This window comes from Leptinotarsa decemlineata, unplaced genomic scaffold (genome assembly GCF_025532065.1).
Source record: "Leptinotarsa decemlineata unplaced genomic scaffold, Ldec_3_MD MMD2_tig00001019_RagTag_RagTag, whole genome shotgun sequence".
Taxonomy (NCBI): domain Eukaryota; kingdom Metazoa; phylum Arthropoda; class Insecta; order Coleoptera; family Chrysomelidae; genus Leptinotarsa; species Leptinotarsa decemlineata.
In genome coordinates this window covers 4705718-4723051 of record NW_027412557.1, presented here as the reverse complement: position 1 = coordinate 4723051, position 17334 = coordinate 4705718, and the positions used below count along the sequence as shown (strand labels likewise).

General features: G+C 34.1%; 1 protein-coding gene across 1 annotated transcript; it reads left to right on the top strand.

Moving 5' to 3' along the window:
- The first annotated feature begins 4641 nt into the window (after positions 1-4641).
- Positions 4642-6067, top strand: LOC141482351 (uncharacterized). The gene is made up of 2 exons (XM_074175450.1): positions 4642-4771; positions 5841-6067. Exons 1-2 carry the CDS (start codon positions 4642-4644, stop codon positions 6065-6067), a joined length of 357 nt encoding a protein of 118 aa, XP_074031551.1.
- The last annotated feature ends 11267 nt before the right edge of the window (positions 6068-17334 follow it).

The following is a 17334-nucleotide window of genomic DNA, read 5'->3' as shown; positions in this document are numbered from 1 at the left end:
TAGTTTTTCTTAAAAAAGCATTTTTTTCGAAAAATGGTCGTTCTTCCTATTTCTACGCCATAACCTCGATGAAAGACTTTTTTCAAAGCGAAATCCATCTGACCACTGATAAGAATGTATGAAAGATATCTTGTTTCAATTTTGTACATTATAGCGTGTCCTATAGTTTTTCTTATTTTTTATGTATTTTTTCTAAAAATGACAACTCTCTATTGTATCGCCATAATATCAATGATTTTTTTACTGTGAGATCCATATGTGACGGCTGTGATCGAGATATATATTATGTTTATAACACATTTATTCTCTAAATAGAACACCGTGCAATTTCTTCATTTGATGCATATTTTTTGTCCAAGCCTTTCCTTAAAATATCGCCCCATGCCTAAAATTACCTGTTGCTAGATAAACAAATTTTGAATTACACCGCAAAATGTACGTTCTTGAATAATTACAATAATTTCAATAATCTCAAAGTTTGTGCCATATTTTTTCGGTCTAAAACAACCTTCAGCGAATAAAATAAAATTAAACGATTTGTTGAAACTGGATGTATCAATTATTCTAAACATGAGCGCATCAAGCCAGCTACTAATGAAGATAATGAATTGCAAGTTCTTCTTGCTGTTGAAGATGATTCTAGTAGGAGTGAACGACAAATTGGTAAAATAGTGGATATAAGTGAGAAATCGGTGCAACGAGTTTTGAAGAAATATCGCTTTCATCCATCTCATACTACTGTACACCGATTTTGAGAAAAGAGTGAGATTTTGCAATTGGGCCATGGGAAAAATTCGTCGAAACGAATATTTTTTCAATAACATTTTATGGTCGGATGAATCGACATTCCATAAAAATGGATTTTTGAATCGACATAATTACCATTATTATTCGACAGAAAATCCCCACTTATTGAGACAGTGGACTATCAATATAGGTGGTCGATAAATGTCTGGGGAGGTATCATTGGAGAATATGTAATTGGTCCAAACTTTTTTCAGGTACATATGAATGGAACAATGTATGTGCACCTGCTCACTGTTCGGCAGAAGTGAGAGATTATCTAAATGAAGTATTTCCCAATAAATGTATAAGACGGAATGGGCATGTACAGTGGCCCGCTACTGGATTTTTTCTTATGAGGATGCATAAAAAAATATGGTTTACGTCGAGCCACCGAGCCACCTAGCCACCAGCTTCTTCCGAAAATATGCGACTTAGAATAACGAATGCTTTTGGCAGCATTACACCAGCTGTCTTGCGCAGGATAGAACAGTCTTTTTCAAACATAGACTTCAGCTCTGCATTCAAGAAAATAGAAGACATGTCGAACATATTTTATAAAAGTTTCATTAGCAACCGTCATTAAACTCTTTCTTTTTTAGTTTTGTAGTTTATCAGTTGACAAATTTAAATATCTAGAACTTAAGCCCTGAATAATTCTCAGATTTGATGAACCGCTTGTTCATCAAATCTGAGAATAAATCACAAATAATTTCTTCATCTGATTATATGAAGCAAAGTTCATTACTTTCAAAATAAACATTTATCATTGTTATGAATTTTAACCCAGTAAACCACGCGCTTTATTATAAAGCCATACATGAATAAAAATCTAGTAGGTGGTAGAAAAACTGGCCTCATTTCCAAAATCATTAATAAAAAATTAGATTTCCTGTAGGAACTATTCAAACAGAATACATTTTCACCTGAAATGATTTATTTTATAAATATATATAATATTCCTCCGATTATCAACTAAACCAACCGCCACTGTTTTATGGTCCAACTTACTTCAAATGCAAACAAACTCTCCATAACCCCTCATTACCCGCCGCCACCCCTCGCCCATAAATTGTACAGAAAAGAATAGTACGATATCTGCTTCAAAATACATGAATAGTATTGGTATAGGCATGGCAACTCTATGTCTTATTATTACTCTGAGACCCGTTCAAATATACCAAATTCCAATATGTCATCTGCCAATTGTCACTCTCACCAGTCTCACCACAACAAAATTATCTGTTGGTATTTTGACATTTGGTTACCAATTTTTGAAAAACAGGGTTTCCATAGACAAGATAATATGGACTGGTCGTGATGCCACTTTTACATATATTCCTCCTGCGGACCACTCTGTTACAGTTTCCAAAATTTTCACATGGAAATAGGCATGACGTAGACATCATGACGTTGAATCTGATATCTGTAAGTGACGTAAATGCCAGGACGTGAACCTCTTCATCTTTTTTTAGTTGTTGGATTCATTTTTCTGTCTTCAATTACCAGTCCACATTTTTTATTACATCACGAAGTATTTCAATCTACCCAGTTTTTTAGTAGCATCATAATAATGGTTAATTTTAGAACTTTCCTCAATAATTTCTTCATTATTCCAACTTCAAACTCAAATTTGTTTTCTCGAGATTTGACTTGGAAAACCCGACTTCAAACTGTGAATAATGTGGATTGTAAATAAAATCAGTTCAGGTTGGGTAATAAAGAAGAAAACATTTAAATTCTGCGATTCAACCCTTCCAAACCATAGGTTCTAACGAGCCTTTTTCCTGAGAATAGTACAGCGAACGTGTCACGAGAGGCAGCACTAGTAGTAGGAACAAACAATAAACTATTCACATGCAAAACAATGTTATTTACGTAATATTAATTTATTATTTGAAAATATAAATCTGATATAAAAAAATTATTTTGTGCTAGTATAATGCCAACAAAGCATTGCTGTTTTGCGAATTGTACGTCGGATAATCGATATCCGGAAGAAAACGTGTTTTTATACCATTTTATAAAACATCATAATAATGAGGTTAGATGTAAGAAATGGATACATGTTTCGACGAGAGTGGATTTAACAGTGAAGAAAATAAATAAATATTCATATGTATGCTCTAAACATGAAATGAATAGTAAATTTTTCTTAGTTAATTACCATTGATTAGAATGAGATATAACGTTAATCGTTCATTGAATTATATTCATTTATATTTGATTACATTTATATGATTACCATCTATATTTGATTCATATTCCACTCGGAAATAAATCTGAAATTCATAATTATTATTGTTACAACATTCTTATCCTTTACAGTTGCAAATTTTAGTTTTGCTCCAGGAACATTTTCTTCTGTTAAAAATATTCTTTTTTAATTGTACTTTACCACATGTTTACATGAGGATTAGGCAAGGCAGTGTTTGTCCCTACCGAACTACTACTAGCGCTGCTAGTGAGTGATTTTTCGTACTTCAGGAAAAAGGTTCATTGCTTATTATTTATTTCGAAATGGAGTTGAAATCAACCAATCATATTAAATACTGTCAACAATTCCACCCAAAAGTCAATATCAGTATGAAATTGTCACAGTGGAAAATATTGTTTTATCTCCGTGCGTTCCACTAAGCCCTCACAACGATCAAAATGCTCCTTTAACCGTTCCACATAATAACCGCCGTCGTTGTGGTCGCCTCGAAAACGCCACTTATGACGTCATTACTTTCGCTTGCGGCAAGCTCACAACCAAAGAGTACACCAATTACCTGCACTCTTTGCTCACAACGACTCATCTGAAGAGGTGGGTAGAAGTGGACGTTGAGAATATTTTGGCGTATTTTTTCAAATATGACATAAATGTTATCTGCCATATATTTGATTATAACAACGATAAAAATAAAAATAAAAACAACAATAAAAATTAATTGACGCTCCGGGGCGACTTCATTGATTCCAGTGGCACATTTGTTTTTTCAGCTGCAGGAAAATCCGGAAAAACCTGCAGCACCACATCATCTGAAGATCTTGATCGACCAATGTCCTCCCTCTTATAAAGCAAAATGTAGCGTGTCTCCAGAGGCTCCAATAGATTCAATGCATCGCCAGAACACTTCGTGACACGACTATCGTCAAACTTAAACCAATCCGTTTCGTCTTTGACCAAGGCGCAATAATGACCAAATTCAACGCCAGAACCACAGTGAACAAGGAGTGCATGAATATTATAATAGTGGTCTGCTAGATTGAAATGTTCGAACCTTCCAAAGAGTTTCTTGCTTCCGTCAGAGGTTGAGTCTTGTTTGAAGATCATCAGTGTTATTATTAGATTGACTGGTGCCTCAGCTATACTTGTTTCCTTATAACAGTCAGTTCGGCGCATGTTTGGCAATACAGTCGATCATCACCTGTTAAAAATTCCATTTTCAGATGATTTAATAATAAGCTTTGCACGTACTGGTTATTAGTCATATTAGGAAAAGCTAGATGAAGTCATTCGTAATTCATTTCTAATTTCTCAAGTTATCATTATTCAATCTCATAAGTAATCAATATAATAACTTACACATAATGAAGTAAATTTAATAGTAGCATTTAAGGTCTATTCACATTATAGTTCAGGTCACGCTCAGCTCACACTTCACTCAAGCCGCGGTCAAATATTATTACTTGCTTTTAAACGAGACTATTCATACTTGGCGCTTTGCTCACGGTACGCTCATGCTCATTGCTTTCCACGGATATTCTGAACGGACTGTGAGCGAACCGTTGTGCTAGTATGTACAAATGACACTAAGTCGGTGTGCATTTTTCCCCTGAATACCTTGTGTTTCTTTGAGTTAGTTAGGCAAAATGGATGAAAAATTAATAGAATTGGTTAGGAATCATGAAGAATTATACAATATGGGCGACAAATTATACTTTGACACAGCACTGAAAAATAGAATATGGACGGAAATTGCAGAGAAATTAAATGAAACAGGTAAATATATTGGAGTTTCTTTAATGCAAAAATAATTATGATGTAGATACGTATCCATACAAGTATAATAAGATCAATTTATATTTTATTTATTTGCCATGGAACTTTTCCAGCTTCTGTGTTAAAAAACTGTTTAAATATTTCCCTACATTGAAAAGCATCTTCGCCAGCATTGCCTCCTTGATTTGGCAAAGAAAAGAACTGAGACTGCTCTTCTCTACTCTCATCTGACGTATCTATCAGCTGAACCACAGTTAAATGATGCACAATCCCGCAACAAATTATGTAAAATACATGTAGTTAAAATAATTTTGTCGACATTTCCTTGATTTGAATGCAATTTTCTAAAATAAAGACGAAACTTTTGAGCTAATATTCTAAAGCTATTTTCCACTATACGGCGAGCGCGGCAGAGACGGTAATTAAAAACACGTTTTTCCATATTGACAATAGTTTGAGGTTCAGGATATGGTCTCATAATATTCCTTTTCAAAGGAAATGCCGAATCCCCTATTATTCCTAACTTTGAAGTAGCACATATTGCCCCATCGCTATTTTTGCCTTACGATCCTATGTCAACGGCAATAAATTTGTATTGCGCGTCAACTAGTGCCAACAACACTACCGAAAAGGTGCGCTTGTAATTAAAAAAATTCGATCCACTATTTGGAGGGGCCACTATTTCGATATGTTTACCGTCTAGTGCCCCTAAACAATTAGGGAAATTGCATAAGTGTCAAAAATCATTGGCGATCGCTTTCCATTACTCTTTGGTTGGCGTCGGTATGCATTCTTGCAGTAAATTTGATATTATTGCATTGCAAACATCCCTTACAATTTCGTGGACGGTGGAATGGCCGAGGCGATAACTAAAGGCAATAGTTCCTAGTGAGTCTCCTGTTGCTAAATATCTGAAACGAAATAAGAATAATTGATTTATTGGTTGTTTAGGAAAATGGTGAAATTATTTTTAATTTATTTAAATTAACTTTTATTACTCCGACAAATTTACCTCTCATAATAATAATAAAAAGTTTATTATTAGATATCATTTTTTCATTATTTGCAGCTGATAAATGCAAGCAAAGATGGGAGTCACTGAGATCAAAATTTAGAAAAATATGTAAGGCGAATGGAACTACGACTGGTCAAGCCGCCAAGAAGAAGAAAAAGTGGAGGTACGAGGATGAAATGACGTTTTTGTTGCCGCACATGATGGATGAGGCCCGGGTATCGTCACTACAAATACACGATGGAACAGATGAGGAGAATATTGACGGTAACGATGAAGAGTAGGCTGAGGCTGAGGCTGAAATAAATGATGTTCCTGCAGCGCCCAGAGAAGTCGTTCAAAAAAACATTGAAAAGAAAAGAATATCCAGAAAAAATCCTTCAAACACAGAATCTGCGAGTTCAACACTCATGAATTTATTTTTTGACAGTATTAAGGCCACTGTACGCTCCTTTACACCAGCGGATTTCCATACAGTAAAAACTACCATTTTTAATGTAGTATCAGAAATCGAACGAAAATATTTGTTTCCGGCCTCAACTCAATATCATCATTTTGAAACATATTCAGCATCGGACTATAATAGTTCTCTTCCTCTTCGAAATTTTCAGTCTACTACAACAGGTTTCAATAGTAATTATGTAAATCAAAGCCGTCCTCAATCAAATTCCTCATGTACGCAAACATCTGTACCTACACCCCTATCCTCCGCATCCTCTTACTACGAACATTTTTCACCTAATTCACCTCTTTAGGTAAAACCAAGTTTTTAATTATGTTATGTTTTGTTAAGTTCATAATGTAGTTCGTTTTGTGTAATAATGATATATTAATAAAATTATTACTACCTAAACAGAATTTTTTTTAGAAGATTCAAATGACTCAAAATTAAAATCAACATAATAATATGATTAAATATAATCATGCATGTACTGCATGAGTTTATTTTGTAAAAATAATTTTGTGTTTTGACTTACCTTAAGCAAACAGCTAATTTCTCTATTGGTGAAATGGACTCACGAAATGTACTATTTTTTTTCGCTATATCGCTATTTAAAATATATTGAAAAGTATATTTGGTCATACGAAAATATTGAAAAAATTTAGTTTCATCATCTGCAAGACCTCTATACAAAGTAAAAAATTCTCCTTCCGTTTTTCGCTTTTTTAAAATTTCGTGTACCCATATTGCCCTGCGTTTTTTGTTTTCGTTTCGGTTTTCCTCCTCTTCATCATCCAAACATACAGCAATAATAGCTAAATCAGCATTTGAGATCTTTTTTAACATTTTTGATATTAACTAATAAAAAATGTTCTGACCAGACTGGATGTTGATCGTTCAATGTGAATAATATACATATTCTTGATTGTGACCGAACGGTGAGCGAACCGAGACCTAAGCGCCTAATATGAATCGACCTTTAAGAGTGCAATTAGACATGACATTTTAAAAATTTACAGTGTAATATGTTACAGAAAATAAAGTACCTGAAATGACTTTTGAATTCTTCATCTGAATAACGATAAAATACATTCTCATAATACGTGGTCTAAGCTTTCGGTTATCACGATTATACTTTTGTAAAGATGCATTCCACTCTCCATCTAAACTAGATTAACTAGTTTCTGGGCACTATTGCGACGCATCTACAAATTCCAAATTGCCGTATGAGACATTTTGATTACATTCAAACTCAATTTGTTTCATAATTTATACTTCTTTTTCAATTTGCAATTATTGAAACTTATTATTGAGGTTTACGTAACCTCATTATAACTTCTACTACATTTTTTCAACTTTGTCAGTTGTAATTTTTACATGAACGCTCAAAATGTTCCACAATCCATTCCACTTGAGTTTACGACAGTACCTCTCGCAAGCAAGAGAAACGGGAAGAGCGTGATACTTGTGAGCGTGATCTAGGATGGACGTGATCCAGGAACACAAGGATCAGTGATACTTGTGAGCGCTTAGTGGAACGCACGATCTATGGACTACACCAACTACCTCAGAGTAACAAATATTACTCTGAGCCAACTACTAACAGTGCGTTCCACTAAGCACTCACAACGACCACGCTCACGACCACGGTTTTTGCCGTTCCACTTGGTTCTGGGCGTCACAATCATTAACTCAAGTGGAATGGATTTTGGAGCGTTTTGAGCGTTAATTTAAATACACATGGCGCGTTTAAAAAAACAAAACAGAAAGTTGATGAGGTTATGTTACAATTTGTAAGTGGTATCAATAAGTTCTATTAATTGTTGGTTAACATGATTTATTGAACAAAAATTATGTATATACTTTAATTTTAGAGGAGTATTTAACTAAATTCATGTTCGTATATAATAAAAATGCCTTTTACGGTGGCAGTTGGAAATTTGTTGGTGCGTCGAAATAATGCTCCACGAAGTACTAATTTGTCCAGCTCAGATGAAGAATGGAATACAATTTTACAAAAATATAATCGTGAAAAACGAAAACTTAGACCACGTATTATTGATTACGATAATGTAATTACTCGTTATTCAGATGAAGAATTTAAAAGTCATTTCAGGTAAATTATTTTTTATCACTTAATACACTATAGATTTTGAAAATTTTACTCATGGAATTCTTTATTGATCTCTTTAGACTTTCAAGATGTACATTAAATTATTTACATGAGCTGATACTGTAACTGACATCGTCACACATTTAACGTAAACATCAAGATTATTGTAAAATTTATTATTTTTCCAGTATACCTTCACTTTCGTGAGTTTCAGAGTTGAGATCACCTGTATTCTCAGTATCAAGACATTCTTCATTGCTAGAATTATTGTTAAAAGCATCATTAGATAAAGAAAGGTCGTTATCAACATTAGTCGATGTCGATGGTCCTGATTGTTGATTGAAGGCTTTTGTTACTAATTTTGTAGCAAAAACTGTATCTGAAATCAAAATAAGTTTCTTTTGACAAATATATTTTTATTGATAATTAAAGTTGTTGATTCATCAATTTAGGTTATGTTATTGACAAATGATGAAAATATATAAATTGCGATAAATTATAAACTGCAATTATGCTTAATAAGCTTCATTTAACAATAATATTTATCTGTTAACGCACGTTCAGCATCTGCAGGAGAAAGTTTGAGATCCACAACAGTATCTCGTTCGGCACAATAGAACGATATTGTTGTTGTCGCCATGTTTGCTGCTTTTTGTTTTAAAAATTGCGCTCAGTTTCTCAAAACGCTCACATCGGCCCACCTCTTGAGATGGGTCGTCATGAGATAGGCGTGAGCATAAGTAATGACGTCATTAATGACGTTTTCGCCGCGACCACAACGATCGCGGTCGCCATGTGGAACGCCTGAATGAGTATTTTAGGCGTTGTGAACGCTTAGTGGAACGCACTATAACTACTACCACATTGTTTACTATTCTTTGCTATGTGCTACTACTACGGACAGTTCATTTTCCACACCCTTAAGGTTTGTTCTGGTTCTACGAAATTCAGGTTCTAGGACGTCAGGATCATGCGAAGTTGATATAGAGCCTTCTGGTTTATTAAGGATAATTTCGGATTGATGAATCCTCTGTTCTGATTTCGACTGCGAAATGACCCTAAACTGTCTTGAACCCTCCCGAATCGTTCTTGCTGAACTGTTCCCGTTGCTCATGCGCATTCATGTGGAAATTTGTTTGGTCTATTTTCTAGGATGTTTTATTATTTATTTGATTTAAATAATTGATGATTGAGGTTAGATAACATTTGAACTGGTTACAAGGATACACTACATAACAAAATGGACATGATCAACAGTATTTCAGATAGAACCAGAAACCAGAACAATTTATTTTGAGTAGTGGGCGACTAGAAGATCGTGAGAGTTGGGAACCCTGACAAGCGATTGCAAATCATGAAAAAGAGGAGTTTTTTTTCTGCACATTCTAAAAAATTTCTAACATTTCTTGTTAATTAGTTTTATACTTTATGATTCCAAAAATTCATTAAGTTTTGATTTGGTGAAGTGAACCTACCTACATAAAATAAAAATGGATCCGGTGACGAAATCAATTTTAACCAATAAAATCGGTAATTTCACTCTGGGGAAAACAAACTGGTTAGAGTTTGAGGCTCGTATGGAAGATTGTTTTGAAGAAAAGAATGTTATAACCCCCCACTTCAAAAAAGAAGTAATTCTGGATGTCATTGGAGGAAAAACCATGAGAATTCTTAAAGGCATCATCAAACCACTGGATATTCAAGATGTGGAGGTTGATTATGACATGATCACTAAAACACTAGAAACATATTTCTATCCAAATCCAAACAGGTCCTTTTATATAACAAAATTTTTCTTGCGAAAACAAAAGAGGGGGGAAACATTTTTTCAATTTGTCTTGAACTTACGTAAGCTGATGCTCAAATGTAGTTTCGGAAAGGGTCAACATATAAAACTCAGAAAGCAGATATTGCAAGGAGTTGTTCCAAGACTCAAAGAAAAATTCACCAATAGTTCTTCTATACCTTTATCTGAGATATTTGAAATAGGGCTTTTATGGGATAAAAAACAAGCTGGTATAGTTGATCGGCATCCAAGGAACCATAAAGCAAGAAAGAATAAAACTCCCACCTGTTTTAGATGCAGCATGAGTATAAGCAAAGAACATAGTGGTGAACCCTGTCCATTCGAATGGTCAACTTGTTACGGATGTGGTGTTAGAGGACACCTCTCTATTGCCTGTAAATATAAGGAATTCATTTGTCACAATTGTAAAAAACAAGGACATGTTGCTAAGTTGTGCAAAGAAAAGAAAACTAATAACAAAAGTGAAATTACTTCTACAACTTAATATTCCATTCTTCATTGTTATGAATGTGATAGATAATGACAAATGTACCATTTTCAATGAACAGTTATAATTTTAATATTTGTGAATAAGCAGTTTGTTATGTATATCTTTGAGAAATATAATAGAATTTTAGGTTTTATGTATTCATACTTCTGATTCGGAAAACTTTTATGAGAAATGAGTTATCCTTTAGAAATGAAAAATACTTGGTTGTCTTCAGGCACAGTATACTATAGTTCAGGGATGCGGACATGCATGAATTTTGCAGAAACACATTTTTCTTTGAACATTACCTTGACTATAATTGTTACTATTGAAATAAATTCAAGTTGCATCCCAATTTATTAATAACGGAATTTTTAATGACTAAAAAGTTTATTCTGGACTAGCAACATAGTTTCAACAGCCCTCACGAAAGTGATTGTCTCTGGCTATGAAAAAGTACTTGAAGTATCTTTTCTGTTTGATACTTTTATCATTTTCTGAATGTGTTTTCACTTTGAAAGTAGGAGGTATTTGTAACAAATATCAATTTTGGAATTTTATTAAAACCTCATTTAAGAATTTTACGAATGAATCAGAATAATATGCAGATGTCAACCAATATTGCAAATTTTTCAAAAACTTTGAGATATTCAAAATATTGTTAGAGTACCTCCTGATCATTCTTGGTGACGATATCTTGGAAGTGGTCTTCATTTTATAATTCCTTGTAACTATTAAATAACTGTGTTGACAACAAAACTTGTCAACATATAGCGGATCAATTGAACTTTCTAATGTGTCATTTAACCCCCTGCCTCATATGTGTAGAAAAACTATTTGAAAATGATGTTTCTGTCTGTCTATAAACAAAAAAGTAAGATGGTGTTATTTTGATGTTTCATTTGATAGGTAGATTTGGATCTTCTGGTATAAAATGTATCTAAAGAAAACACTGTTTCCATATCAGAATAGAAACAGGAAAACGTGCGTCAAGAGACGATGTTTTTTGTTTCGGTGTGGGGAAACATGTTTTCTTTATATCGATGATTGATTATATTAATTTCTACTCCTGATAGATTTGAATAATCATGGTATCAATAATAGTGTTTCGGTTTGAAAGAAGGAGATATTTGTATAAATAACAAATATTAATTTTCGCAATTTATTCAAACCGCATTTGAGAATTAGTGTTCCAGTCTCGTCTTCACTGAGGGACAATATTTATAAGTTGTTTTTTCAGAAACGTACATTGGAAAATAAAAAATTAAAAAAGTGAAATACAGGTTTCCTAACTATGGTACGAAACTTCACTGGGTGATTCTTTAGGTCGTTTTAAGAAACAAAGTTGTTATGAACATATGTCCGGAGTTGCTTCGTTTCTGAGATACAGGGCGTTGAAGTTTAAAAAAAACGGTATTTATAAAATATTAATATCCTTACATCAATTTATTTGAAATTTTATACAGTTTTTTGAAGTAGTAAGGCGCCGAACTGGATTGAAATTATTAGATCCAATGGCGTGTCAATGGGCACCACAGTCAACAATATTGGGAAAAAAAACAACGCCACTGATTTTTTTATGTAATTTTGAGTTATTTTAGATTAAAGCAACTAAAAATACAACTTTTTTGTCTCTTGTGTCTTCATATCAAGCTTCGTTTTCGAGGAAAAAAAATCACTTTTAAAAACTATCCACATAACAACATACACATAAAATAAAAACCAAAAGTAAATAATAAACAATTTCGACCTTAAAATAAATGAGCAAAATGTCTACCTTCTGATAAAATAAACGACTGCAATTGATTTGTCATTGATTGTCATGACACGTTCAAAAATATCTGGAGTATTCCTTATGACATTTTAATTGTCAATTATCCGATTCCTGAAGTCATTCACATCTAGTGCAGGAGTTTTATAATCAAGAGCCTTTAAATAGAAATCTAGAGGATTAATATCAGGATTGCGAACTGGCCAATTTTGAGGTCCTTCACGTCCAGTCTAGCGATTAGGGTAGGTGATGTTGAGATGCTGACGAGCAAAAACACTAAATCTTGCTGGTAGAAAGAATGGGCCAATTAGGTAGTCACCAATCATTCCTACCTAAACGTTAAGCGAAAATTGTTGCTGAAAATGACTTTCTCTAATAACGTGGGAATTTCCGTCTGCCCAAATATGGTTATTGTGAAAGTTCATAATAGCATCATGTGAAAAATTTGCTTCGTCTGTAAATAAAATATTTGGTAAAAAATTATTATTGTGTGCCATCCTATGAATCAACCACCTGCAAAACAATAATCATAGGTGAAAATCCCGAGGCAGTAGAGCTTGGACCTGTTTGTATGTGATTAGGTATAGTAGATTTCTTTTAACAATTGTCCATACGGTTTGTCGGCTGACTTGCAGCTGCAGTACAATGCAGTGATATAGTAATAGGTTTCTTTTTAGAGCTGTCATACGGTTTTTGGTCTGACTTCCAGTTGCAGTGGAACCTTCCTGATACTATTTGAAGAATCTTCTTTTATCGCATCAACTATAGCTTCAGACGTAGTCATAGTTTCTGGTCATCTACCTTCTTCATTTTTATTAAAAGTCCCAGTTTCGCATAATCTTGGATGTATCATTCTAAATGTTTCAGCACATGGAATTACTCTGTCCTGGTAAATTCTTCGTGCTTTTCGCATTTCCATTTGCTAATTCATAAATATAAAGCGCATGTCAGCAATTTTAGCGTTAGTAAAATTATTCATGATAGAATCACTGCTGACAACTCTGACTTTCACGGATACGACAAAAACTATCACATTCAGCTGGTCTCCAAAGCAGGTGTTCATGATATGCAAAGTGGCTTCAATTTTTATTCTCGAAAACGAAGGTAGATATGAAGAAATCCCAAGTGACGAAAAAGTTGTATTTTCCGCTGATTAATCTAAAAAAATTAACTGCAACAAGTCAGTGGCGTACTTTTTTTCCAATATTGTTGGCTGTGGTGCCCACTGAGACTCCACTGGACCTAATAATTTCAATTTAGTTAGGGCTGAATCGGTGTAAGGATATTTATATTTTACAAATATTTTTTTTTAAACTTCAACGCCTCGCCTCTCAGAAACGAAGCAACTCCGGACATTTGTTCACTAGAACTTTTGTTCTTAAATCAACCTAACGATTACCCTCTGAAGTTTCGTACCGTAGTTAGGAAACACCTGTATATTTTAGGTGCTCACTGATTAAATTGAAAGGTGAATATTTTTTGAGTAGAAAGTGATACAGCTTACTACTTGGTTGAATAATTGTTTAAACTGATTATTCCATATAAAGATGTTTGAAATGTTCCTGCACATAAAAGATGAGTCATTTGTCGACAATTTTTGGATGCAAATCTTGTGAAGACCCTTATTGTGTCCTATAGATGTTGGTTTTCAGGTATCTACACAAAAAAATCAATGAGCAAGAAATCTGGTGGACGAGGACTAAATTCAATATAGACTTTTCTCCTAATTCAGTATCGTGAAATGTGGATCTGATAATAAAGGTCATTTGTTGTTTCAGCAGGATGGTGTTTCTCAGCTTCATACCTTGACCAATCATCAGTATTTAGAACATTTTACAAGCCACTACTACTATTTCTATATAGAAGATTGAATACCTTTTGGGGCCTTTTTTCGTGTCTGTCATACAGTAGCCATTCTGATTTATCTACTTAGAATTCGATTGGGAAAACATTTTATACTCTGACACGTATTTGACAGAAGTACTATTGGGTCAAATATCGCAATGACGTGGAAGAGTTCAAACGATGCCACTTTTGTATCTTGAAGAAAGGACCTGTATCGGGAAAACCAAGAAAGGAGGAGTAAGTCCACGAGAAATCATCAGAGAAGGATACTTTTTATTTGAAATTATAAGAAGATTGCGGCAATTTTCTCTCGATTCGAAATATGCAGTCTTTATAAATTGAATTACACTTTCATGCTCATCCTGCAACATATTCTTAAAATCTTTGATATACAGGGTGTCCCTGGACTTCCTCTTTTCCTCTCGGGAATGTATAGATGGGGTCAAAATATCACCAGTACTTCATATAACTTTTTTTCCTAAAATCCTTCGTTACCAAGTAACGGGCCCTCGAAGTTGCAAAATGAAAAATGTTTTTCTTTGATAACTTTTCAAGTGAATATTCAAAATCATCCAAATTTTGGTAATTGACTAAACAAACGAATTCCTTCGATGAGCTTTCATGCAGGAGTCAGTTGTTTTGCTACAAAGTCAGGAACGGACTACCCCCGATGGTCCACACCCCAAAACTTTGAAATGACAGATATTTTTCAATATTTTTCAACAAATTAAGGTTACTTGGACAATTTTATGAATAAAAGTACTCGTGTGGAAAGTCGATCGGAGCAACGAGTCTTGATAAAAATGTAGTTTCACTCGACGACATCAAACCCAAGTAACCTTATTTTGTTGAAAAATATTGAAAAATATCTGTCATTTCAAAGTTTTGGGGTGTGGACCATCGGGGGTAGTCCGTTCCTGACTTTGTAGCAAAACAACTGACTCCTGCATGAAAGCTCATCGACGGAATTCATTTGTTTAGTCAATTACCAAAATTTGGATGATTTTGAATATTCACTTGAAAAGTTATCAAAGAAAAACATTTTTCATTTTGTAACTTCGAGGGCCCGTTACTTGGTAACGAAGGATTTTAGGAAAAAAAGTTATATGAAGTACTGGTGATATTTTGACCCCATCTATACATTCCCGAGAGGAAAAGAGGAAGTCCAGGGACACCCTGTATTGATTTATGCTTTCATGCTCATCGTCCAACATATTGTGTTATAGGTATGTGATAATTCTGTTTCTGTGTGTTTTTCCGTTAACCAGCGTTAATCAGATAATTATATAGGAATATTGACGATCGCTTTTTCTGTTTTACAGTGGTAACTTTCTTCGTTACTTATCAAAATATTATTTCAACTGGAACACTTTAAAAGCAATAAAATCTGAGTCTCATTTATTTTAAACTTTATTGTATTTTCTTTACATATTAACAATCTGTGTAAATGTATTGTTTTGTATATTCAGGAATAAATAATTGATGGTGATATACTCAACCTAAAAAAATTATTTATGAAATATTATGTACAATGAATGAGTGAAAATAAATGTTGCTACATATAAATACCTACATATAAGTGAACTTATATCCAGAACTTCCAGGAAGATTGTTTTGGTTCTCAATCTCGAAAGATATCTTTTCTGAATGTGACATTGGTTTCATTATATTCATTTAACTTGTTGAAATTACTAGGTACATACATTTGTAACTTGTGACACATACTTACCTATCATCCATTTCTCTTTTTTTCAACTCTTCCATTTTCAATACAAATGCGCTACAAAATGAACACAGACCGTTTAAATATTGGTTGTAATTAAAAAAAAATGAGTTCGTACATATTGATTATTTGCATTTGTTAACTTTCGACTAAATTGCAAAAGTTCTGTACCTACACCTATATGTAGCTTCTTCGAACTTCCTCTTATGTTGATGAGTTCAAATATGGTCTGCTATTCCCGATTTGCTAGTTTCTCCTCGCTGTGTGTTTCTCTTGTGCTCGGCTATGCTGACTTTCGATGACCTCATAGTTTCAGCGATATAGGATTTACCGCTCTCACAGAGTATCCGGTGAATACAATTATTGGAATCTCAGCCCGCGTTTGGTGGCCCGGTTTTCGTGAGGCTGCTACGGATGGTGTTTTCAGATCTGAAGAAGGTTCTGATGCGGTACTTGGACCCAATTCTTCTTATCCTTCCGACAATCCTCTGTTGTAGGGAAGGGCAAGACTGGTTTTGACCGCTCCTCTTACCTGAGAGGCTCTTGCTGTTTTTTTGCCAAAATCTGGTCCACCATCACATCAGAAAAGATCTTCAACGGAATGGTTACTCCAAAGTGATGATGGAACAGATTTTGGCTAGAAGACAGCAAGAGCCCCATAAGGAAGAGAAGTCTTCACAACCAGTACATATACGGAAACACCATACGGAAACACCTCACGAAAACCCGGCCACCAAATGCGGATTGCGATTCCTAGAATTTCATTAACCGGATACCCTGTGAGTCCGCATTGCCGAGCACAAGAGAAACACACAGCAGAGAAACCAACAAATCGGGAATAGCGGAGCATGTTTGGACTTTAGAAAAGATCGTCGCTGTTTTGTTTTCTTGTTGACCAAAACTACTTGATTACAATTTTCTTGAATTTTTCATTTTATTTGTTAAAAAACTCTTATGTTTATGGAATAATTTCATTTTCTCGATGGAGAATCTTTTCTACAGTCTTCAAAGAATCTCTCTAAAAAGGGTGAAAATCCAGGCATAAATTTCAAAATTTATTGAGGTTTTTAAGTAAATCTTTAACTCGAAAAAACTTATTAATCACCAAAAACATAATTGAAAGGAAAATTGCCATACTTTTTTCCCGGCGGATTGTTGTTTATCCAACTTTACAGCAAGTAATCAAATTTTTGTATCCGTCAATATTCAAATTGAATGAGCTGAAACAATTTTTTGTTGAAGCGCCAGCATCGGGGGCACGTGTCAGAGCCGAAGCACTCGTTTCATCCTATTTTCACCGCATTGTCAAAATTATAAATATTAGGGCTTCAGTTCCGAGAGATTTCAAAAACATTTCTTCTTTTTGATAATATTTTCAAAA

Coding starts and splice junctions, on each gene's coding strand:
- LOC141482351 (XM_074175450.1), top strand. CDS start 4,642: ATGGATGAAAAATTAATAGAATTGGTTAGGAATCATGAAGAATTATAC. Junction 4,772..5,840: donor AGAGAAATTAAATGAAACAG/GTAAATATATTG, acceptor CATTATTTGCAG/CTGATAAATGCAAGCAAAGA.